We start from the raw sequence: 26,680 nt of genomic DNA, 5'->3' as shown, positions 1-26,680 counted from the left end.
GAGAAAAGTAGTCACTGTGCTGTTTGGTATCATTGTGTGCACCACACTGAACATGGACCAGAGAAAGCAAAGGAGAGAGTTGTCTGAGGAGATCAGAAAGAAAATAATAGACAAGCATGGTAAAGGTAAAGGCTACAAGACCATCTCCAAGCAGTTTGATGTTCCTGTGACAAGAGTTGCAAATATTATTAAGAAGTTTAAGGTCCATGGAACTGTAGCCAACCTCCCTGGGCGCGGCCGCAAGAGGAAAATCGACCCCAGAGTGAACAGAAGGATAGTGCGAATGGTAGAAAAAGAACCAAGGATAACTGCCAAAGAGATACAAGCTGAACTCCAAGGTGAAGGTATGTCAGTTTCTGATCGCACCATCCGTCGCTTTTTGAGCGAAAGTGGGCTCCATGGAGGAAGACCCAGGAGGACTCCACTTTTGAAAGAAAAACATAAAAAAGCCAGACTGGAATTTGCTAAAATGCATATTGACAAGCCACAATCCTTCTGGGAGAATGTCCTTTGGACAGATGAGTCAAAACTGGAGCTTTTTGGCAAGTCACATCTTCTCTATGTTCACAGACGAAAAAATGAAGCTTTCAAAGAAAAGAACACTATACCTACAGTGAAACATGGAGGAGGCTCGGTTATGTTTTGGGGCTGCTTTGCTGCGCCTCGCACAGGGTGCCTTGAATCTGTGCAGGGCACAATGAAATCTCAAGACTATCAAGGCATTCTGGAGCGAAACGTACTGCCCAGTGTCAGAAAGCTCTGTCTCAGTCGCAGGTCATGGGTCCTCCAACAGGATAATGACCCAAAACACACAGCTAAAAGCACCCAAGAATGGATAAGAACAAAACATTGGACTATTCTGAAGTGGCCTTCTATGAGTCCTGATCTGAATCCTATCGAACATCTATGGAAAGAGCTGAAACTTGCAGTCTGGAGAAGGCACCCATCAAACCTGAGACAGCTGGAGCAGTTTGCTCAGGAAGAGTGGGCCAAACTACCTGTTAACAGGTGCAGAAGTCTCATTGAGAGCTACAGAAAACGTTTGATTGCAGTGATTGCCTCTAAAGGTTGTGCAACAAAATATTAGGTAAGCGGTCCCATCATTTTTGTCCATGCCATTTTCATTTGTTTTATTATTTACAATATTATGTTGAATAAAAAATCAAAAGCAAAGTCTGATTTCTATTAAATATGGAATAAACAATGGTGGATGCCAATTACTTTTGTCAGTTTCAAGTTATTTCAGAGAAAATTGTGCATTCTTCGTTTTTTGTGAAGGGGTACCAACAAATTTGAGCACGTCTGTATATAGATTTAATTAATTTAATTCTGATCAGCGATAATAAGTTCAGTTACCTGGAGATCGTTGACAGATCCCGGAGACCTTGAGACTCAATAGAAAACTAGGAGATTAGGCAGGAGTGGGTCACAGCCAGATAATATGCTTGACCTTGTGAGCGTGAGCACCCTCGCTGCTTGCATGAAAAATGCTTTCCTGTTAAAATGTGCTAATGGTATGCATGTGCGTTTTAAAAACAATATGGAAGTCTTTATTTGTTTTTTATTGGTGTGCATGCGTACCTGCGTAGCAGTTTTGTGAACCCCTGGTTATAATGATTATAATGAGAGATGCTTCTCTCATGGTGTAAGGACTCAGTTTGGGCAGCCAGAACTTTATAGTCCCAAACTACACTTATAACAGAAGGTTCATAAGGGGCGTCTCTCACAGTACACACATATTTTATGAAGTGTAATGTTTGATTTTTTTTTTTTACATGAAAATGTATGTATAGCATTAATTGCTCTTAAAACCAATGCACAACACAGGCACTTATGTAGAGGCACTGCAGTAAACTTCAACAAAAGAACATAATAATCCAAATATTTTAGCACAGAATATTTTAATAAGTTATGTTATGCATTATTGTAATACTGGTTATATCTCAGACTAAAATTCACTTGAACTGGGGAGACAACCTCTCTCCAAAGGTCTTTATTCCCGATACAAAGCATGTTTGTGATTTAAACATTTTTTAACTTTAGGAAATAGAATTCATGGATGCATTGCACAATTTTTAAGTTAAATTTGGGATCTGGAAGATGTGGGAACAACTTTAACATCATACAGCATACAACTAAAAGCAGCGAAAATGTTTGAGTTTATAATACCAAATGACCAGGGATTAAGCATTTTACGTAAATCCTAACTACTAGTTTTAGGCATTTCGCGAAATGTCTGAGTGAATTTAATTCCTGATATATATATATATATATATATATATATATATATATATATATATATATATATATATATATTGGCACCCTTGATAAAGATGAGCAAAGAAGACTGTATAAAATAAATAATACCAGTTATTATAAGTAAAACAGCCCCATAACATCAAAGATCCACCACCATATTTTACAGTAGGTATGAAGTTCTTTTCTGCACACGCATCCTTCTTTAGACGCCAAACCCACCGCTGGTGTGCGTGGCCAAAGTGCTCTATTTTCGTCTCATCTAACCATAGCACCCGGTTCCAATCGAAGTGCCAATGCCGTTTAGCAAACTCCAGGCGCTTACGTTTGTTGGTTGCTCTCAATCATTTTTTTTTTTCTGGCAACCCTTCCAAATAGCCTATTGGCATGGAGGTGGTGTCTAATTGTAGATTTGGAGACTAAGTGACCCCAAGATGCAACAAAGTTCTGTAATTCTCCAACTGTGGCCCTTGGATTTCTCTTTGCCTCCTGAACCATCTGCCTCACTGTACGTGGGGGCAAGATACACTTGCGTCCTCTACCAGGCAAGTTTACCACTGTTCCAGTGGTTTTGAACTTCTTAATTATTGCCCTAATAGTGGTAAGTGGTATATCTGAAAAACCACTGAAAGCTTTACAAATACAATAACGACTAATAAACAAATATAGAGCAGGAACAGTTTCCTCATCAGGTCAACATATGATGTTCTCCCATCACCACAAAACCTAAACCTCTGTGTAGGAGAGGATCCCTGTGTAGGAGACGATCTTGAAATGTATTTGCTTACGATTGTAAGTCGCCCTGGATAAGGGCGTCTGCTAAGAAATAAACAATAATAATAATAATAATAATAATCCCTCATGTCCTTTGTGTTCATCACCTGCAACATTAAGGCACATGTTGACAGGATGTAAGGTGGCTCTTAGCCAAGGACGGTTTACTTGGCGCCATGACCAGGTGCTGCAATGTTTGGCCTTAGAATTGGAAGACAAGCGTAACATGACCAATAAGTTGCCACCAGTTCCATCAAAACATTACACACAAATGACAACATTCCTCCGCCCAGGAGAGCAACCGCCAAGAAAATGTGTTAAAACCAATCCTAGCCCAGATCAAATGGAAGCTGGTAGAGACTGGAAAATGCTGGCAATGGCTTATTTTCCCACCTGAGATTGCCACCACTAACCTTCGACCAGATATTGTCTTGTGGTCTGGATCAGCATGCCTGTTCACCTGGTAGAGTTAACAGTGCCATGGAAGGATGCTGTAGATAAAGCTTTTGAGAGGAAGAAACTGCGGTATGCTCAACTAGCCGCTGATCCCCTGAAGCGGAACAGCGAGGATGGAGCGTCCGGGTTTACCCAGTGGAGGTGGGTTGTTGAGGATTTGTGGCACACTCTACAACCTGGTTTCTCAGAGACGTCGGATTCGGTGGCCAAGAGTTGCGTTGCACAGTGAAGAACTTATCTGAAGCAGCAGAGAGGAGCAGCTGCTGGCTGTGGTTGAGACGGAAAGATTCTGGCTGGGGATCTCAAGCACAATATAAAGAAACGCTGATGTATGGGTAAGTAAACTGGGCTGAGTTGAGTGGGAGACGGAGGGGGGGGGTGATGCTGGGATGCCCGAATCACCGTCGAGACCTCTTGAGGTGTCATGGGCTAGTCGACGAAACACCAACGATGGAAGGTGCCCACTTGAAGACCCCAGAGATGTACCCTGCTTAGCTCAATCCAGACGGTTGTCATGCTGATGCGCTGGGGAGACCGCTCTGTGGTTGATCCCTGGAGCCAGCATCGCAGCCGTTGTGTGTGCTGATACACTAGGGAGGCAAAATGAGCTGATCCCTGGAGCCAGCATTAAACTTCAACTATCAACACCAGGCAGAAGGATATCTACACCATCATATAGAAGGAAACGCAAAAGGATGGAGACACAGATGGATCACATTAGTTTACTGTAAAGCTACGTCTTAGTTGGTGCTTATCTTGGCGAGATCCGAGTTCAAATCAGCATGAAGTTTTAACATCTACTCTCATGTAATGGAAATCATAATATATAAGCTAATAAACTTGCATTTGTTTGAATTTTAGCACGAGTGATACAGCGTGAAGATGGCAGCTGGATCTAGAGCCGTAACAGCAGAGGAAATCTCCAGAAATATACAGACAAACAGAAATATTACTATTTCAATTGAAAACAACTCTGATTTCTCTCTTACAAACCCAAGGTAAGTGATCATAATCCTACTTTTTGTTGACACCGAAGGCTGTTTGGCAATTTTTTTTTTTTTTAATTACACTGAATTATTTTTATATTAATACAGAATTTTAAAAAAGCTGTTCCGCAGGGAAGCCAAATGGATGTTTTTGTCATTATCAGTCCTATAATTAAACAGAATAAATAACATTGTCTGCTTTGAAAATGAAAACGATCTATTCTTGGTAATGCATTCATTTGATACACAGTGGGATATATGCATGGATTATTTAGAATTGAACAACTCTTGCTCAGAAGTACACAAAAATGGTACAAAACCAAACACTAACAAACCAAAAAAACAACATTAAACCCATACTATAGCTGCACTGTAGGCTTTTGCTAAAGAAGTTCTGTTAGCAAATTGGAAAACCTGAGGGTTTCTCTCTGTTAGAACTTAAGAACATGCACGAGTGAGAGGAAGCTATTCAGCACATATACAGGCGTCCAGTTCCTAGTAGCTGATAGATTTCAAAACTTTGTCGAATTGGGTCTTGAAGGATCCAACTTATTCAGCATCAACAACATGACCACCGGTACAGGGAACCTGGATTCTGAGCAGCGCTTAAAAGTATTAGTTAGTGTTAACTTTGTCAACTCCTTTTAAGATTTTACAGACTTCTGCCCCTCTCCTCATTCTTCTTTGTTCCAGGCTAAATAGATTCAGTTCTTTCAGCCTGTTTTCAAAGCTCATTCCTCTAAGCCATGCTGGGATTAGTCTGCTTCTCTTCACTGGACTCTCTCCAGGGCCACAGTGTCCCTCTGGTACTGTGGTGACCACAACTGGACACAGTCCTCTAAGTGAAAGCTCACTAGTGCATTATACAACCAAATCATAACCTCCTTTGATTTAGTCGTTAGTCACATTTTGTAAAGCTGTCATCTACAATAATATCCATGTAGATGAAATCTAAAGACTTCAGCCTTTCGAGTGATGTATTGGATTAGCAAATAACTGAATTTATAATGATGTGGGAGCACACAAAGTTACACACCTGTATTAATTTCCCCTATTGCCAGCATGGTATGTACACAGGTACCATTTTTATAGGACTATTAAAGCACTTTGCATTTGGTTTTACTGAGTTTCATCACAATCAGGCCCATATAGTAGATTTAATTCAATCCTGCTAGATTAGCCATCTGCAGTTTCATTTTTATTGCATTATTTAAAATAAATATGCTATATATTGAAACACATACATGTACTGCAACACAAAGACTGGGTTCCCTTAGACATGGTTGTATTGGGCTCTGCATTGCTTCATTCTCTCAGGCTCCTGATTGATTTGGTAGGATGATATGCAAACTGTGAATCTACAAACCAATCCTGAATCGTTCTGTCCATCTATCCAATAGAATTGTGGATTGCATCTGTCCCCAGGTCCTACAGCACTTCTCAGTCAGCATCAGTCAGTTCTCTATTAAACCTGGAATCGAATGGCCCACCAGTACCTATGTTATGAGCAGGCATTGCTGCAACATACCTTGGAAATGTTGTTACAGTTTAGCCAATCTAATCTAATCAGTCCTATTTAATACAAGGACACTCAGAGTAACAAGGCAGTTAATGTTTATAGTCAATGGTACCCATAATATTCCAGCTGCTTTATGCATGGATTACATTGCTTAAATAAAAATAAAAAAAGTGCCAGTTATGACAAATTAAAGTTCAAAAACTAGGAAACATCAGGTAACTAATAGGCATTCAGCAAATCCAATCATTGCTTGTATCTTTGCTGGCACAGTGAGGACAGAAGTGTGCAGTTACTGTAAACAGCTTGTCCCATTCTTCCTGCCCATTCAGAAATGACTGTTACAGAATGTATCTTTGTTAGGAGCTCAGGGTTCCCCAGTAAACAGGGACAGGTACACTGGTACTCTAGCAGTACAGATCTTGGCTTGCTAGATACAATTCCCTTGTATGATCATTGTAATGATGTTCTTTTTTTCATCAGGATTTACACTTTCAGTGGATATAATTTAGATCCTCCTCAGCCAACCATCAAAAAAGAAACCACGGCCGTGTGTTCCTTCAGCAAAACATGGGATACAGCATGTGGAAGTGTGGGCGTCTTAACCTACGATGTCTTCAACAACAATAATGCTGTCGAATGCATTGCCATGATGTTTTCTGTACCATTTGATTACAATTTGTATGAAAACTGGTTCGCTATAGGGTCCTTTAGTGTAGGAACGTACTGTGATAATGCCCTATACAATCGAATGTATCACAAGGGGGAGGATGGTTTCAGCAGAAAAAAAGCAACACATGGGTTCATAGAGTTTACTGGGAAAGCTGTTGAAATCAAAGCCACAATGTCTCCCATCGGCAGGTCAATAATGAAAATTGAAGTGTGGAACAAACCTTTATGTGCAGTGCAGCAGTGTGGAGTAGTGGTTAGCGCTCTGGTCTCTTGACCAGAGGGTTGTGGGTTCAATCCCCAGTGGGGGACACTGCTGCTGTACCCTTGAGCAAGGTACTTTACCTAGATTGCGCCAGTAAAAACCCAACTGTATAAATGGGGAATTGTATGTAAAAAAAATAATGTAATTGTATGTAAAAATAATGTGATATCTTGTAACAATTGTAAGTCGCCCTGGATAAGGGCATCTGCTAAGAAATAAATAATAATAATGTGCTTGAGACATACTGTGCTTGCTTTTCATTGACTGCCTGATATTTGCATGCATGACATCATTCTACTCAGCTATTGGGAAACAGTCATATAGTGAGCACTAGATGCAGTATACTTTTTATACTGTATAAAAAGTAAAGTATACTCACTAAAATAACAATTGTACAATGCAAATAAATTTGCGACTTAACTGCTAAGCCTATTTTCATGCTGTTCTTAATTATTAAAGCTTGCATTAATAAAGCAATGTGTTTGTTTCATTGTTTCTTACCATTGGAGACAATGGCGTCGGAGCCTTCCTAAAAGTGGGGGGACGAAGGTAAACTGTGTATAAAATAAGTCATCTTGTGAAGCTGTGTTCTCTATCATTTATAAATGGAGAGGTTGAGTAAACTTGAGGGTGGTTGCACTGGTTTAAATTCTCGAAAGCTAGATCTTTAATTCCAGATGTGGACAATGTGCTGCTTTAAAACATGAAGAATCCATTGTGCATGTTGAAGTATCTGTAGCAACTAGTATAGAGCTGCATTCTGTATCAATATAATAAATACACGAATCAATGGGACAGTGTGAGGAGCTCAGGGCTGATCCTAAATACACGAATCAATGGGGCAGTGTGAGGAGCTCAGGGCTGATCCTAAATACACGAATCAATGGGACAGTGTGAGGAGCTCAGGGCTGATCCTAAATACACAAATCAATGGGGCAGTGTGAGGAGCTCAGGGCTGATCCTAAATACACGAATCAATGGGGCAGTGTGAGGAGCTCAGGGCTGATCCTAAATACACAAATCAATGGGGCAGTGTGAGGAGCTCAGGGCTGATCCTAAATACACGAATCAATGGGACAGTGTGAGGAGCTCAGGGCTGATCCTAAATACACAAATCAATGGGACAGTGTGAGGAGCTCAGGGCTGATCCTAAATACACAAATCAATGGGGCAGTGTGAGGAGCTCAGGACTGATCCTAAATACACGAATCAATGGGGCAGTGTGAGGAGCTCAGGGCTGATCCTAAATACACAAATCAATGGGGCAGTGTGAGGAGCTCAGGGCTGATCCTAAATACACGAATCAATGGGACAGTGTGAGGAGCTCAGGGCTGATCCTAAATACACAAATCAATGGGGCAGTGTGAGGAGCAGAGGACTGATCCTAAATACACGAATCAATGGGACAGTGTGAGGAGCTCAGGGCTGATCCTAAATACACTAATCAATGGGACAGTGTGAGGAGCTCAGGGCTGATCCCAAATACACGAATCAATGGGGCAGTGTGAGGAGCTCAGGGCTGATCCTAAATACACGAATCAATTGGACAGTGTGAGGAGCTCAGGGCTGATCCTAAATATACGAATCAATGGGGCAGTGTGAGGAGCTCAGGGCTGATCCTAAATACATAAATCAATGGGGCAGTGTGAGGAGCTCAGGGCTGATCCTAAATACACAAATCAATGGGACAGTGTGAGGAGCTCAGGTCTGATCCTAAATAAATGAATCAATGGGGCAGTGTGAGGAGCTCAGGGCTGATCCTAAATACATAAATCAATGGACAGTGTGAGGAGCTCAGGGCTGATCCTAAATACATGAATCAATGGACAGTGTGAGGAGCTCAGGGTTGATCCTAAATACACGAATCAATGGGGCAGTGTGAGGAGCTCAGGGCTCATCCTAAATACATGAATCAATGGGGCAATGTGAGGAGATCAGGGCTGATCCTAAATACATGAATCAATGGGACAGTGTGAGGAGCTCAGGGCTGATCCTGTACAGATGTCTTTTCGCAGCAAGTCCATCTGAATGAAAGGAATGGACAGCAGATTGTTCATCATGAGTTAAATCAGCTGTGATCCCATTCACTGACAGACAGGATTACCTTGTGGAGGGTTTTCCTCTCCTGTGTGGGAGCTGGTTTGCAATGTGTGTCTTTAACCACTGTGTTCCTGGCAAGATTGTTTGCACACAGCCATCCACCCCAGGGTGCAAATCTGGCCATATGATGCTAGATTCTAGATTTTTTTTATCATGCTGATAGTTTCTCATTGGGTCTGGACTACTCACATGACCATTGGTGCCGGCAGCCACATGCACACTGTGCGTACCATTGGTTTGCAGAAATTCAGCTTCATCAGTGTATTGAAGCGAAACACACATTTTAAGCATATAGAATCATGCTGTTTATTCAGGGGTAGTAATGAACAAATGGGAGCAGATAAGTTTGGTTGAATCTTTGAAAAGGAGCAACAATCTCTCTTCTGAGAAGGATCAGCGGGGAAATAATCAGTAAAAGCACCGAACCGTGCTTCTGGCACTAATGGCAGTGGAGTTTTAAGCACCGGTGTCGTAGGAAATAAGCTGACCAGGTAAAAAGTTTATCACGCAAGCGCAGTAAGGCAAAAATAGACAAAAGTAAGGAGGGGCTACAGTTTAATTAAAGGGGAGGTTCAATGCATGGCTTTTTATTTTTATCTGGCCATTTTATTTACTAGACTGTAAGGTGGTGCGTGTTTGTGCCACTGTCATTTCGTATGAACTTTAAAATGTGTGATTGACAGCTTTTTATATGGTAAACTGTTTTAAACCTCTGTCTTTTTATGTTTCTATAACATCGATGTCAATCTGATGTAGTTTATGTGTGATCACAGAGATTTATTTATATATTCAATTATTTTACACGTCAAAATGTTGTCAATCTTTAATCAAAATTAAAATGTTTCAGTAATATAATCTGATGACATGCTGCATCCATCATATTAGTATGACAAGGTGGTATTTTTACATTTTAATATGAGCATAGCTGTAACTTTACTACAGTTTAGAGGTGGCAAAACTGCCAGTTAAAAAAATGAATCGTATATACAGGACCTTGATTTGTCTGCATGTTTATTTTAAAAAGTTTCTAGGTTTAGGGTTGTGGTTTTTAAATTGGGATAGGGTAAAGAAAATCAACCACAAATAGCCAGACGAAAGTTTTTTTTTAGAAAGGAATTGTGTCGTGTACTCAGGTTGGGAATTTTTAAAAATCTCTCTTGTTGTTTGCACACAATACATTAACATAAATGACATATTCTTCGCAAACGTGATAATTGTATTCCTTTGCAGTAATATATAGTATTATTAAGGGATAAGATTTGTAGTATGTTAAAAAAAGGACCCTGTCAAATCCTCTTGATAGGACATACAGAAATGAAAAACGTATGCCATGGCAGATATGATTGCTCGTTATGTCTTACATGGTTGTTGCACTACAGGAATTTATAATGAGGTAGAGATATATAAAATATATATATATATATATATATATATATAATGAGGAAGAGAGATACTGTATATATGTGTATATCTACATGATTTTAAATCGTGATAATTCACTTTAATTCAATATACTGTATCTCTTTCTCGTTATATGTCTTATTGATTGTTGCACTACAAGGATTTACCATTTTAAAATGATGCTGATATAGAGTAGCCTACATATACTGTATGATCTCTCTCACAACACAAAATCTTGGTTGGTTTTGAACTACAGGTATTTACCACGGTTTAGCAAAGATGTTAACTATTTAGTTTTTAATTAATGAATGTATTGTTTCTCACACTTGTAATTGAAATACATGCACTATGATAACCAGCCTCCTGTTCATTTTCTGTCCTAATTATACAAAGTACTGTATGTAAAAATAAATGAAAGAACAAATATAAAATAATAATACTGTATAAGCAACGTTTTTCAAGTACATCGTGTGATTGATGTGCACCGTGGCCTAGTTAGTAATCGCAGCATGGAGCTTAATTATTTTCATGATTGAAACTCATGCTTTAACTTTTGGACAATCGCTCGCATACCTGCTGTCCATACTGTAGTGCTTCCCAAAACAAATTAATTAATTATTTGTTTATTTAGCAGACGCCTTTATCCAAGGCGACTTATAGAGACTAGGGTGTGTGAACTATGCATTAGCTGCAGAGTCACTTACATCACTTATGTCTCACCCGAAAGACGGAGCACAAGGAGGTGAAGTGACTTGCTCAAGGTCACACAGTAAGTCAGTGGTTGAGGTGGGTTTTGAACCGGGGACCTCATGGTTATAAGCCCGTTTCTTTAACCACTGGACCACACAGCCTCCCTCCAGAAATGCAAAATAACGTCAATACGCAACACATTTAGCTAGTTAACGTTTGTCACAAACAGAAATACACAATCAGAAATGTACAATCATACAATTCTTTGCTGCTAATATATATTACAGTGATATTCACATTCCCTTATCTAGCGTAATACTGTTGAATATATCCGATCTACATGTTAATGTAAATTATACATACAAAAGTCATTTTAAATTATGCATTTTTGTTAGGCTAATATATCAGATCTAAAGCGATATTCACATCATCTTATCTAGCAGCATACTGCCGAATAAATCCGATACACTAATTGATATAAATTATACTTACAACATTAATTTTAAATTATTTACTGTTCATTGATATATCCGATCTACTTATTTCCTGACTCGATCTACTTATTTCCTAGCCTAGGCTCGTTTACATTAAAAACAATGGAACCTCCCCTTTAAATTCTAGAGCTTGATCAACTTTTTTCCTGATCTACTTATTTGCTGGGACACCGGAAATACATTGGTGACACTGAATGTTACTACTGCTTGATCTGAATGCTGCTCCCCTTTTAAAGTGTAATTAGTATTTTCATTGTTGTTGTTCTTGTATTCAAATTAATTATACATGTTTCTAATCATTAACACATCATTTCTAAGTTGTTGTGTTATTATTATTATTAATGTTTTATTTTTTTACTGCCTGTGTGGATTTCTCTCTGGGGTTTTCAGCTGTGTTGAACTCAGGCAGTGCCCTGGGCTACTCGTGTCATCAGAACATTTTCCGCTTTGAAGGCAGTGTATTCTAATGAGATATTTGGTCATTGTTAAGACATTCAAACACAACCACTTGGAATAAAACAATCATTTTTAGACATACTGGAGCTGCTTTAGAATTGTACCCAGAGCTGATGGGTTGTGCTGCTGGAACTGGATCACTTGTGAATGAAATTCCATTTTACATTCAATGACTTGCTCTCGTCAAGGAAAAAAAAAACAATATCACATGGTAAAGCTAAAACCTATAGAGGATCATTTACTTCCCAATGTATGTTTTAATTACACTTCTAGACTGCCAGGGGCATTAAACGTGAAATAAAAAATGATTTTACATGGGGGACGTGTATGGAGAAGGAAAAGATCCACATGTTTAAAAAATCTTCTAATATTTTTTATTTAGATAAAATGTTTGAATTTATAACAATCTGCCATTAATTAAAATGGCACAATTAGCACTGCCCCTTTATGCATGCCTTTAAAAGCATTGCTCCACCACTGGCTTATTGTTCAGCACAAACGCCCAGATGAATCTTAGAAGTACAATTCAAGTTATTTACTCTGGATTGAATTCATGAATTCTGATATGTGCCAGAAATGGGGATTTGGTTACTAATTAAGAATTAGATCAAATAACATTAAAATCATACACCTTTTCATCCTTGAACCACTGCTTATCCAAGGCAGTGTAGCTTTCAGATTATAAAAATCCCTGCTGTGAGTTTCCTTGTTATGACAAAAGCACAAGCTGATAGGGAGTGCGTCACAAAGCTCTGCTCAAAGCACTAATCTGTATGACAGGAAAGTAAAAGAACTTCAGCTCTCACCTGTTGAAGTAACAGGCAGCCACTGCTCCACAATGTCACCACCATGTGATAGCATTGAGGATTCACACATTACTAAAAGCAAAAGCAACATCTTTCATTTAGCTACTCATGAAGAAATTGGTAATTGGCATAGTGTACAAACAATGAGAGCATATGCAACACCTAGTGGATGATAGGGCAGCAGTGTGGAGTAGTGGTTAGGGCTCTGGACTCTTGACCGGAGGGTTGTACAAACTGCTGCTGTACCCTTGAGCAAGGCACTTTACCTAGATTGCTCCAGTAAAAACCCAACTGTATAATGGGTAATTGTATGTACAAATAATGTGATATCTTGTAAAAATTGTAAGCCACCCTGGATAAGGGCATCTGCTAAGAAATAAATAATAATAATAATAATAAGTTACTACAATATTGTTCATTTGTCTCATTCAATATCTAGCTGTAAAAACAAAGAAAGACCTAAATATCACCAGGAGCTTTATCTGCTGTTGCATTTTCTAAAGCAGGGGAGGCCAATCAAGGTCCTGGAGGGCCACTCCACTGCAGAGGTGCCTTCAACGAAGCAAACGTTTGTAACATTCCCCAAAGGTTCTAAACTTTTTTTCTGTTGGTGGTCTGCTGGTGGCTAACATTAGCGACAGAGTGGAATGGCTACGAGAAGATTAGTTTGACTCTGGGGCGATGAAAGAGCTAAAGAGAGGAAGAGCTAAAGAGAGAAAGAGATAAAGAGAAGAGAAAGCTGACCTGTAGAAGTGTGAGCTGTGGCTAACAGCAGCTTTGTTAAAACGATTGTTAAGGCTAAAACAAATAAAAAGTTTAGCCTTGAAACTTTGTCTTGCGTCCTTCTTGACACCACTACAATATTTACAATTTTAGAGAAGCCAATGTGTTGCTCATCAGTTAAAGTCACACACATTTGCTGAATTGTGAAAAAAAGATATTAAAAATAACTTTGTACCCCACTCAGATGGGCGCTTGTTTGTTTTCTGAGCTAAAATTATTTGCCAGCCCTGGCAAGCACAATGCACAGCGTACCACGTTTTAATGCGTATCGCAAAATATCACCACACCGGTAATTAGTTTAAGGGGTTTTCATTTAATTTCAAAACCCACAGCCTACCTTTTAAATACATTCGTTTTTCACCATGAGTGGATTATTAAACAAAATAAAACCAAATGTAAAAATAACAACAGACACGTACTGGTTACAACCCTCACGTCAGTGATAATAGGAAATAACTTTTTGTTTAAAGATATCCCCTAAACAGCAGTTTACAAGAAACCTTAGCTTCACAACTCAACAGTTGTAAACAAAAAAACTCTTTATTGCAGCATGAAATCAAATTAAAACTTTGCTTTGTTTTTGTGTTACTGTTTTTTCACCAACAGCAATTATTTCCATTTGGGGAGAAAAGCTGGAACTCTAAATTTGCTTGAACTTTAAATTTGGTCCCCTTCTCTCAGGTGACAGCTACCCAATTAACCAGAGTTATACCACAAACTACACAATACTCTCATCTTATAAACCCCTCAGTTAAGAATAATAAATCTCAACACTCAAAACTTTAAAATTTCAAGTTACACATCGGAACTCAATTGACACCTTCACTGCACAAAACAATCAATAACAGTGTAAACAGTTTTTCTAGTACAATTAACACAGTATTTCTTTCCTTTACTGTTTCAGTCTTTTAACCCCTCTTTATCTCTTTTTTAGAAAAAAATCCACAAAAAACACTCTTTAGCTGAGTCCAATCCAGTGTCACAATCTGACTTTTAAAAAAAGAAACGCTCACTGGTAAGGTCTGTTTTAGAATAGAGCGTTCAGTAGCACAGTTCGTTTTAAATAAAAAACAAGAAAATCAATAACAGTTCTGTTGTAAGAAAAAATGAATTAAAAATGTTTGCAGAAAATGTATACTCTTCAGTAAAGTACGTCAGAATGTACAATCTTATACAGTCCCGTTTCAAAAACAGTTCAAAAGGCAATATTGAGAGGAACGGTAGTTCCTCGTACAAGTTAAAAAATACTACCGAGAGTCTCTAGACAGCTCAAAGAGTTTAGCTGTTTTTACCATGTTGCAGCGGCAAAACTAAATCACTTAGAATTACCATCTGTATCATTATCAAAAGACTGAAACTTTCTTACCTCAAATGTGAAAAAAACGTTCATACCTCTTATACACAATGAGATATAAGTCGCCAAACTAAGGTGACATTCTTCTTCTTCTTCCTCTTCTGTCTACTTTTTAAGGGTGTGTAGCGACTATTCAAACAGAAAAGCTTAATAACTGGACATCTACCAATCATGTGATTCCACATGCTGGTCAACGTCAGAACATACCAGGGAATGCAAGCAGTTTGATATCCACACCATTTATATTAAACAAATTATTTATGTTTTAAAACAGCACATATCGCAGAAAAAAAACATACTTGCAACATGCAACATAACGTTCTTGAAGAGCACACGACCTTAGCCCGCTGTGCCACTGCGCAGTTGTTGAAATGCGTTGCAACAAGGTAAAAACAGCTAAACTCTTTGAGCTGTATAGAGTCGGTAGTTTCAAAAAAGTTTTCCTAACTTGTACGAGGAACTACCGTTTCTCTCAATCAGTTTTTGTGGTTCTTTGTTATTGTCATTTTGTTACAGAACTGTGGTCATGTGTAATGTGTTTTCATTATGATAATAAAGCTACAGTTATAAAATAAAAAAATATATATATGTTCACTGGGCGTGAGCTGGGGTGAAGGATAAGGCAGAAGCAGCAGCAAGGAGCAGTTAGTAGGACAGAATGTGGTCGCTGACTGAGGACGACGATGCCGACACATCCCAGGGGCAGAGGACCCAGCAACCGAAGCGGGATAGAAAAGATGGTCACTGACTGAGGGCGACGATGCCGACACATCTCAGGGGCGGAGGACCCAGCAACCGAAAACACATATGAGGGTTATGACTCGGAAAGCCGCCCCTCGAGAGGAGATGAGAGGTGCCCAGCATCTGAGGCTTTTGTAAGGGGCGCTCGTAAAACCCCTGATTGGCCGAGACGTCATGCTGCCTGGGACTTGAAAAATAAGGACAAAGCATTGAGGTTAGTATAGGACTCAGCACGAGTGACCACGTCCTGAAAGAGAGGCAGAATAGAACAGAGCCTCGAGTAAGGTAAGATGAGCGCAGGAGCTGCGACAGGACAGAGTTTGGCCGGGGGTCCACTCCGACTCACATGGTGAGAACCCCCCTGAAGGTAAGGGAGGCGGATGCCTAGCCCTGAGGTCGGGGAAGTGAGACTCACTTGCCCCCCAAAGGATGGACCCCCGGCACCTCACGAAAACTCCCACACCGTGAGACAAACAAAAGACTGCACATGCCAATGCATAACATAAACAAAAGACCAGAAGGACAAACAGGACAAACAGAGGGAGATTAGTAATTTGTTAGTAGGATGTGACTGTGTATACCTGCCGCTCAGTGGAGAGGAAAAAACCCCTTGAGGCCGATTAAGGGAAAACCTCTGGTGGCCCCGGCAGACAGGAAGCCTCCACTCCAGGCATACTAGCAATTTTTAAAAATGGGCAGCAACTATATGAGAGGAGAATGAATGAATGAATAAATGAAAGAATCCACTGCAGCTCCCCACATTCATGATCTGGCTGTGATTGATGTTGGCCCTTGCAGCAAAGGGGGCTGTGCCTACAGAATGATTTGGGGGGGGAGGCATGCTCTGGAGGCGAAGTAGGTTGAGATCCAGTGACAAGTGATCCGAGGAGTGGGGTAGAGTAGAGGAGGGAGGCTTGCTCTGGATGGTAGAGAGGTGGGTTGAGAACCAGCGATGAGTGATGATAGGAGCGAGAGGAATCAATGAACTGAGGGTCTAGGGGGCGGGTTAAGGTTTCTTGCTGGGGAGATACCTTGATGTTGAAAAGAAGGGGCAGATAGGGGACTCTGCTTGACAGCTGAATGAACTAACCATGCTGAAATTGATCCGTCTTGGAGGTACGACCGAATGATGAAGTAAATTAGAAGCAGAAGAAACTGCGAGTTCTGAGGAGACTGAAGAAGGCTGAGATACCTTGACGTTGAAAAGAATGGGCAGATAGAGGACTCTGCTTGACCGCTGAATGAAGTGACCGCGCTGAAATGGATCCGTCATGGAGGTACGCAACTGAAAGATGGAGTAAAATTAGAAGTAGAAGAAACTGTGGATTCTGAGCTCCTGAGAAGACTGAAGAGGGCTCAGATGCAGATGATCTCCATAGGTAGATCCTTGTATGGGGCGAAGTGGCATTTCCAAAGAGTAGAATGAGCAAACGGAGAATGTTCATTAATGTAGACAGGCGGGAAGGTGAGGCAGAAGGGAAGGCTCTTAAGAATCCCACGGAGGGTCAGGCGAACTGCTGGTATGGAGAAAATGGGGGAGAGAGAGAGAGAGAGAGAGAGAGAGAGAATCCCTACAGTGGACGATGAAAGCCAGGATCTGGTTGTTTGAAGGAATAGGATGAATCCGATTCTGGGCACAGAAGGCTGAAAACACTGACCAAGCTGTAGAATATGAAGCTCTCGAAGAAGGGCGAGGGCTGCAGACATGAAATGCGGAGCAGATTGAAGGAGGTTACTGAGAGTAGGATTCAGTCAAATAGCAGCTGATGAAGCTGGGGAGTCTGGAGGGGGGGGGCAGCAGACGGGACCAGCTGACGGAACTGGATACCGAAAGTAGAGGCCGAAGGGGAGCTGGAACTGAAGGTTGAGGTGGCAGCTGGAACTGAACGAACATGTGTAAATCGACTGCTGGGGAAGCTCAGCACCCTTTGTGCTCCATTTTCTGGAAACAAGGGAAGAGAGGAGATGTCGACCATCCTATGTGTTAGTTAATACGGGATCGATCAGCGGTCTGCTACTATCCTGTCCGCTTGAAATGGAAGAGGTGAACTCACATTCAGAGATTGGGTTTCACAACTCCAGTCATTCTCCTAGTAGTGGAACTCCTTAACTCATAATCAAGACAGATTTCCAGTCTCATACCACGTCTCTCACCATGCATTAATGCTGTAATATTTGAGAGGATGTGAGGACATCTGAATAGATTGCCGAGAAGGTCAAGCACCTCGTATTTTGATTAGATGGGGATTAGCGTTAGCCTTGGTTGTGGAATGCTGTGGTGATCTGCATATTGGAGGAAAGCGGAAGCGTTGGAAGCTCTGGAGTAGTGCAGGTACAGATTTAAACTGTAAACTAAAGCAACTTTGCATGCTATAATAGTGAGTAGATCTGAAGAGGAAGCAGAGATCTGCTGCAGTGAGGAGCAATTAACAGAGAGGACGGGATCTGCTGAATGGTGCAGAGATCTAAAGAAGTAACGATGAAGCGCGGTCAATGATGAGCAGTGGTCTGCTGTAGAGAGAGAGAGAGAGAGAGATCTGCTGAAGCAGTGATCTGTTATTGTGAATGGTGGACTGTCATCAGTAGAGTGTGGTGGTCTGTTGCAGAGCGCAGAGATCTGCTGAAGCAGTGATCTGTAATAATGAACGGTGGACTGCCATCGATAGTGTGGTGGTCTGCTGTAGAGCGCAGAGATCTGCTGAATGCGGTGGATATTGGTCTTTGAGTGAAAGGGATTTAGATGAAGCCAGAGATGAAGAATGCATAGAGCTGAGGCCGCTGTAGAACCTGAGAGGATGAAGAATGCGTTGCTCGGAGGCTATTGCAAAATTTATTGACTTGGTCGGGAGCAGTCTGAGTGTATTGTCTAATCGCAGGATAGGAGGGCACTTGACTGAAATGATGATAGTTGTAGGACATGGTTTCCGTTTCTGACTGGCAGCTCACGTTGTTGAAATGGTAACTTGAAGGTTGAATAAGGTGCCTTGGTGAAATTTGTCGGTTTGAAGGAGAGGAGCCAGATGAGGAAGCACGAATCCGGGAACAGGAAGAGGTCACTGGGATGGAAGCCTGGTGCAGGGAAGCTGGAAGTTAATGTGACGGTAGATTCGGAGCATCTCAGAAAGCCGACAAGTGCGTGGCTTCATGACCATGTCCTCAAAGGGGCGGGGAGGGCAGGTAGAGTTGAAATTGAAGAATGTCAGTTGATATAGATAGACAAAGAATGAGGCAGGAGGGGAACTCCCGAGAATCCATTACAGTGATAACTGCGAGAATAGATAGAAAAGCTGTAGTGTCCGAGCTTCGCAGCGATACCAAACTCGTTTAATATATAGAGAGAGAACTTGTGGTATTATACTGCCATCCAGAGGTTATGATTGGAATTAAACCATTGACTTGAGTGAAGCAGGGTAGAATCTATGAAGTTATTACGATTAAGAAACCTTGTCTATGTAGAACAATGTTTGCTTATTCCCTTAGATTTAAATAATAAATGTTCTAGAGATGTTAGGACAGTTAGTTATGTATATAAATAAGTAAACGCAGTACTTAGAGGTCATGATTCGGCGCGTTGAATTCGTCTCCACCAGTTGTGAAAGCGCAGCAACAGGAAGCCGGAAGACAGCAGTACTGAGGCACAGAGCACGCAGAGCCTGATGAAACTGCCTGGTCACCATGACAACTTACCACTCCCCGCAGTCACTCAATGACGGCGTTACCGTGGTAACCGTGGTCTGTAAGGCGCCGGTGGAAAAGTTGCAGTGCAGCACTATCGTTGGAGCATGTTGTGACGAGTCAAACCACGAGCCGACACTGGTTAAAATGGGCAGGATACGTCTTTTAAAAGGTTGAACGTAGCTGATGGAGGTCCAGGGCAGGATCTTCTGATGGAACGGTAATTGTGCTGGCTCTGTGGGAGCAGGGGAGGGGCGTCTGGTTGCAGGCGAGGAGTAAAGAGAGATTCCGCAGCCAAAGCTTAATGGTGGATTTAATAGAGCTAAAGTAAGGCAATCGCTGACAACGGGAATGTCGATGTCTTGTCGAAGGAGCTTGAAAGTTTAGCAGAGGACCAGTCTTTCTGATAAAGTTGCAGACAGGTTGAGTAATGAAGCTGCGCTTGAACGGCGCTGTTGCTGGATGGAACAGGAAAGACAAACGTTGGAGCTATTGAAGCCGAAAAGAGAAGCTGACTGAAAAGAAGTATCACCTGAGCAGGTAGGAAAATGATTGATAATATATCTTGGCAGCGCTGTGCAGAGAAATGACCTGCAGAGCGAGGCAACGAAGTTTAGATATTTAGCGGTGGAGCACGAAACGACGGCGTCTGAGCGTTTGCTACAAAAACGAAACACTAGACAGAAAAGGTGCAGGTGATCAGGTCTTAAATAGTAAATAGATGCTAATTGACAGGACATTAGAAGATTAGAGGCCCCCAGCTCCACGCCCCCTGAACCACGCAAGCTAACATTTAAAAAAATTAAAAATAAAGCTACAGTTACTTGATATATATATATACAGACGTGCTCAAATTTGTTGGTACCCTTACAGCTCATTGAAATAATGCTTCATTCCTCCTGAAAAGTGATGAAATTAAAAGCTATTTTATCATGTATACTTGCATGCCTTTGGTATGTCATAGAATAAAGCAAAGAAGCTGTGAAAAGAGATGAATTTTTGCTTATTCTACAAACATATTCTAAAATGGCCTGGACACATTTGTTGGTACCCCTTAGAAAAGATAATAAATAATTGGATTATAGTGATATTTCAAACTAATTAGTTTATTTAATTAGTATCACACATGTCTCCAATCTTGTAATCAGTCATTCAGCCTATTTAAATGGAGAAAAGTAGTCACTGTGCTGTTTGGTATCATTGTGTGCACCACACTGAACATGGACCAGAAAAAGCAAAGGAGAGAGTTGTCTCAGGAGATCAGAAAGAAAATAATAGACAAGCATGGTAAAGGTAAAGGCAACAAGACCATCTCCAAGCAGCTTGATGTTCCTGTGACAACAGTTGCAAATATTATTAAGAAGTTTAAGGTCCATGGAACTGTAGCCAACCTCCCTGGGTGCGGCCGCAAGAGGAAAATCGACCCTAGATTGAACAGAAGGATAGTGCGAATGGTAGAAAAAGAACCAAGGATAACTGCCAAAGAGATACAGAACTCCAAGTTGAAGGTACGTCAGTTTCTGATCGCACCATCCGTCGCTTTTTGAGCGAAAGTGGGCTCCATGGAAGAAGACCCAGGAGGACTCCACTTTTGACAGAAAAACATAAAAAAGCCAGACTGGAATTTGCTAAAATGCATATTGACAAGCCACAATCCTTCTGGGAGAATGTCCTTTGGACAGATGAGTCAAAACTGGAGCTTTTTGGCAAATCACATCAGCTCTATGTTCACAGACGAAAAAATGAAGCTTTCAAAGAAAAGAACACCATACCTACAGTGAAACATGGAGGAGGCTCGGTTATGTTTTGGGGCTGCTTTGCTGCGCCTGGCACAGGGTGCCTTGAATCTGTGCAGGGCACAATGAAATCTCAAGACTATCAAGGCATTCTGGAGCGAAACATACTGCCCAGTGTCAGAAAGCTCTGTCTCAGTCGCAGGTCATGGGTCCTCCAACAGGATAATGACCCAAAACACACAGCTAAAAGCACCCAAGAATGGATAAGAACAAAACATTGGACTATTCTGAAGTGGCCTTCTATGAGTCCTGATCTGAATTCTATCGAACATCTATGGAAAGAGCTGAAACTTGCAGTCTGGAGAAGGCACCCATCAAACCTGAGACAGCTGGAGCAGTTTGCTCAGGAAGAGTGGGCCAAACTACCTGTTAACAGGTGCAGAAGTCTCATTGAGAGCTACAGAAAACGTTTGATTGCAGTGATTGCCTCTAAAGGTTGTGCAACAAAATATTAGGTTAGCGGTCCCATCATTTTTGTCCATGCCATTTTCATTTGTTTTATTGTTTACAATATTATGTTGAATAAAAAATCAAAAGCAAAGTCTGATTTCTATTAAATATGGAATAAACAATGGTGGATGCCAATTACTTTTGTCAGTTTCAAGTTATTTCAGAGAAAATTGTGCATTCTTCGTTTTTTGTGGAGGGGTACCAACAAATTTGAGCACGTCTGTATATACATACATACACACACAGAATGATGCAAATGTATTTGAGTCTATTCACATCCCCTCACATTTAAAATCCTCCACAGGTTGGGTGCCTCTCAACTCAGATTAAGGTTGATACTGTATAAATGCAGAACCAATCATTCCAGATGGATGAGACCATTCATTTTTAAATACATGGAATTCGATTTTTCATTTGGTATTATTTGTATTGAGGCAGGGAGGCTGCGGTTGTTTCTAAGCGACAATGAATCTGAATAACATTCTTAGGGTTCGTGTCATTCGACTTTGTGTCATCAAAGCTGTTTCTGGCGAAGTTCAGTGGATTATATTTGGAATCTTTGGGTTCTGTCGTTGTCACTTACAGTATTTTCTCAAATAACACAAATTAATAGCTCAGTTGGTTAGAGTCAAAGAAACTTCCGCCAGTCAGCCTGGCTAGCTCAGTCGGTAGAGCATGAGACTCTTAATCTCAGGGTCGTGGGTTTGAGCTCCATGTTGGGCGTCCTTTTCAAAAACAAATTGTAGGTGTTTCTGGTCACTGTCATATAGTAATTGCTATTGTAAAATGCATGCATTGTTTGTAGCTATAACAATATTGAAATAAATAATCTTTCTTTTTGGGGTTGGCTTCAATCCGTTTCTTTTTTTACACTTGTCATAATATCATTCATGGAGCAACAGTTGGTATGTGTGTAATAAACACAATCGGCCTTGATAGACAACCCTAGTGTGTGCTGAAATAAATAATGCGGTTTTCTACAATAACAAACGCGGCTTGTCAGGACGGCCATGTGGTTTAAGGCGCCAGACTCAAGAACTCTGTCTTTCCAAAGAATTGTTTTTTCTGGTCTCTGAATGGAGGCGTGGGTTCAAATCCCACTTCTGACAGTTCAATTTTACTTATTTTTAAAAAGAATACATTTCTTTATTTTACTATAAAAGATTGTTTTAAGGAAATCAACAGCTGATACCAAACTGTTGTCAGCACTCAATACCATTTTAATTTCCATTTTAAATCAGACTAAAATAGTGTTCCTAACACAAATTGCATTTTTGTTGTAAACAGACTACTTGTTAACCTCACTGAAAAATATTGTCCAAACATGTTATTTAACTTGATTGTTTTAATATTTCAAATAACATATTACTTTGAAAAACATGATATATTTTTTAATACAGTCCTATTTGAGTATTTAAAATATGGTTATATTCAAATGCCAGCAACGGTGTGTTAATTTAACGAAGTGCCTAACGCCGCTCGGAACGTTCGCATTTTTAAATCCTAACGGTCTCTGCTCAGCTGAGTGGAATGTTCACGAGCCGGTTGCCTAGCAGCGTCTCCCCCTCCTTCTCTGCCCCGCCCTCTCGCCCTCTCTCGTTGCTCCAGCTAGGAGTTCAAATTTAGCTTCGTTATATTAGCGCAACTCTTTACCAACAAATGAGCTTATTGGAGGCTTCGTGTTTTTAAGATGGTTCAGGTGCAGTCCGGGCAGACTGACTGCAGCATCATTACAGTATACCGCACTGCGCTCAGCTTTGTGTGGCGGCTGATACACAAAATAATGAACGACTGTTAAATAAATCACATGTATTGCTTTTCAATGCTAAATATGTATCTGGTATTCTAAGTATTATCAACAATTAATAATTCAGCTCTATTCATATTCAGAATGTAATACAGTATTAAAACTATCAAACTGACTGGAAACATGGAACACATTAATTGCGATCGATTCGATACCAATAGGATTACATAAGAGCTGTTGTGTATAGACAATGTCATAAACGCCGAAATGAACACGGACGGTCTTTATTAAGGGCTGACTCGTTTAGATGTTCGAGAGATCTAGGTGTACTGGACAAATCTACTGGATTTTTTCCAAATCGTAAGTGTACCTCCTGTGATAATACATTTAAAACTAAGAAAATGCACAAGCCATACAACGAAAAAAAAAGAGTACAGTATCTTACAAGTGATTGTGCTTCAACTCATGTCATTTATGTGATTTCTTGTCCTAGCCATTTGCAATATGATGGCAAAACTACTAGACAGTTACAATTGCGCATTAATGAGCGAGCATAAAAGTTCAATTAGGAGAAAACATATTCATCCACCACTAGCTAGACATTTTGTAGATGCCAAAAATTCCGTTTCAGATCTTAAATTCTGTGGCATACAAACATTTTCAAGATCGCAGTGGTGGTAATGTCACGGGTGACGAATGTGTTGATTATTATTTTATTCAGTATTATCACTTATGATTTTTGAATATTAATTGGATTGGTTTTCCTTTTTTTGCACAGTTTGTTTATTTGAATTATTGTTTTATTTTTGAGCGTTAGATGCATTTTAATGTGTATTTGTTCACTTAACCATACGTCATCCACTCTCTGGTCCAGACCTCCTCCTAGGGCTCCTGTCCAGATGCTTGTTTGGGCAGCCCTCTCCATAGGGTGCTGCGCTTCAGCTGAAGGCCTCAGGAGAGATCCTGATATCCTGACATAAACCACGAACGCAAAGGTTCTTGTCAGTACCTCTTTTCAAATGTCTTCAATCACCAAGTTCCGCAGTCCTCCCAGAGTGAGTCCACGAAAAAAAAAAAAAAAACGAAACTGACACTGTCTGTACACAAAAAAACCCCAGCCGCTTCCTGTCTAATCTCGTCCTCTTTATTTTCGTTTATTCCGTCGGCTTCTCTCTCTTTCCTATTCCGGTATCTCCTAGTTCCATGCTCCCAGTCTCTTAGTTCCTCGCCCTTTTTCTTCCTCAAAGCCCTTCTAATTCCAGGTGTGTACAGGTACCTGCAATTGTTTGGGGCGGGACCTGAGGTCCGTGTGCACAGTGCTTGTGATAAACAAAACAAAAAATACTTTAATTACGAACTCCGTTTCACCCGTGCACCAAACAAAATAGACAAATAGTAATCAACACAGCAAAAAACACAGTGCAAAGCAAACAGAAAATTATGAAAAGAAAAAAAAAACGATCTAAATAAAATATTCACACAATACTAATTAATACGTCATTTTTATGTTTCATTTGATACAGCACAATAAACTAAAGTGAATCCGAAATTACTGTTGACCAGTCTTCATTGACACAGTTGGGTAATAAAGTCATATTAACACTTCCTTGCATGAGATAGTGAAAATGTGCGTAACCTTTCAGTAAGTATTTTAAATTCATTTGGGAAGGTTTAAGATTGTGAAGAAGTTTAAATATGTTGCGTATTTGCGCATTTGGAACCTTGCATAATGACGTTTTGATTAATGCCACTTTCTTACGGACAGTAGTCAGGGTGATGATACAAGACCGGAGCCAATAAACCTGTTATTTGCTTGTCCTTTCACTACCATATTCTATCGTGCTTGTTCAGAATACGCGTGAATCCTGAAAACATCTTGTTAATATTTAAACAAAGCCAGCAGTCACTTTATTGGTCACCCTGTGGATTAACCGCTATTGGACTACAGATTATTGTGTTAACGATGTTAATAGACTTTCAATGTACATGTTTTAGAGCTCAGCGTTTGTTGAGGCAGTTCAAGCGCTGCACTTTCAGGCAGCCAGTTCCAGTGTTTGCCTTTTGGACTTACTCTGGAAGGAATACAAAAAAAAACAACATTTGTTGAGAGCCGAATTTGGGAGAAAACTTAAGAGTTTCGAAACACATTTGTAAAGGCATCGGATTCTATAATGGTGTTGCCGAGCTGTTGAACGTTTCTCATTACAGGTTTACTGGATTGCCAAAAAGAATGCTATCTCGAAACATCAGTCTTGTCAAGCCGAAATAGCTCAGTTGGGAGAGCGTTAGACTGAAGATCTAAAGGTCCCTGGTTCGATCCCGGGTTTCGGCAAACAACAAGACTATATTTGTTTTCTATTATTTTGAACTAAAAAAAAAACAGAGCACATTTTTTCTTCAGCGTAATTGGATGAAATAACATCGTATGAGAGTGCCATTTTCTAATGTGATTAAGAAATGCAAAAAGCATCGTCCCTGGGTGGGCTTGAACCACCAACCTTTCGGTTAACAGCCGAACGCGCTAACCGATTGCGCCACAGAGACCAACCTGTTAAACTGCCAAAGCATACGGGAGTGATTAGCAAGGCGAGATGCTGCAGAACGTGATCGAGGGAGCAGAACTCAGCAGAACTCAGCAGAACCTGAGATCACATCAAAGAAGACAGCAAGACGGGGCAGGAAAGTCTATGTAATCAATTATGGCAGCACAGCATATGTCGTTTTGTTAGATAACACCCTGGGAGACAACAGAGCAGTGTGTGTAAATAGCTACAATGGAAACCATATACTTAAGACTTAATTTTGATACAGAACTGTGGTCATGTGTAATCTGTCTTCATTATGATAATAAAGATACAGTTCAGTGGATTATATTTGGAATCTTTGGTTCTGTCATTCAGTATATTCTCAAAAAAGACGACAAATTAATAGCTCAGTTGGTTAGAGTGAAAGAAACCAGCACCAGTCAGCCCGGCTAGTTCAGTCGGTAGAGCATGAGGCTCTTAATTTCAGGGTCGTGGGTTCGAGCCCCACGTTGGGTGTCCTTTTTAAATACAAATTGAAGATGTTTCTTCGAGACAACGGAGCAATGTCTGATTCTGTTCACATTGTATACAGTATTGCAACAAAATTACTTATTGGTCACTGTCAAATAGCAATTGTAATTGTAAAATGTATGCATCGTTTATAGCTATAACGATATTGAAATAAATAATCTTACTTTTTTGGGTTGACTTCAATCCGTTTCTTTGTTTTTACAATTGTC

At 40.4% G+C, this 26,680-nt stretch overlaps 1 protein-coding gene and 2 non-coding genes across 4 annotated transcripts in view; 2 read left to right on the top strand and 1 right to left on the bottom strand.

Moving 5' to 3' along the window:
* Positions 1 to 6,967, top strand: part of LOC117395269 (DELTA-stichotoxin-Hcr4a-like) — a 412,383-nt gene extending 405,416 nt beyond the window's left edge. The window contains exons 2-3 of one of the 2 annotated variants that reach the window (XM_059007440.1): positions 4,348 to 4,484; positions 6,472 to 6,967. In XM_059007440.1, the coding sequence (XP_058863423.1) occupies positions 4,369 to 4,484; positions 6,472 to 6,934 (579 nt within the window). In that variant the 5' untranslated portion in view covers positions 4,348 to 4,368 and the 3' untranslated portion in view covers positions 6,935 to 6,967. Of the gene's footprint in view, positions 1 to 4,317; positions 4,485 to 6,471 lie in introns of those variants that run through there. The other variant, XM_059007439.1, reaches the window with a different exon arrangement.
* An 18,707-nt stretch (positions 6,968 to 25,674) lies between these two features.
* Positions 25,675 to 25,747, top strand: trnaf-gaa (transfer RNA phenylalanine (anticodon GAA)). Its single transcript has one exon. It is a non-coding gene; the product is annotated as a tRNA-Phe (tRNA).
* Positions 25,748 to 25,885: 138 nt separating this feature from the next.
* trnan-guu (transfer RNA asparagine (anticodon GUU)) lies at positions 25,886 to 25,959 on the bottom strand. Its single transcript has one exon. It is a non-coding gene; the product is annotated as a tRNA-Asn (tRNA).
* Positions 25,960 to 26,680: the final 721 nt, after the last annotated feature.

The sequence above is a fragment of the Acipenser ruthenus genome, chromosome 35, assembly GCF_902713425.1.
Source record: "Acipenser ruthenus chromosome 35, fAciRut3.2 maternal haplotype, whole genome shotgun sequence".
In the NCBI taxonomy this organism is placed as follows: Eukaryota; Metazoa; Chordata; class Actinopteri; order Acipenseriformes; family Acipenseridae; genus Acipenser; species Acipenser ruthenus.
This window is presented reverse-complemented; position numbering and strand designations above follow the sequence as displayed.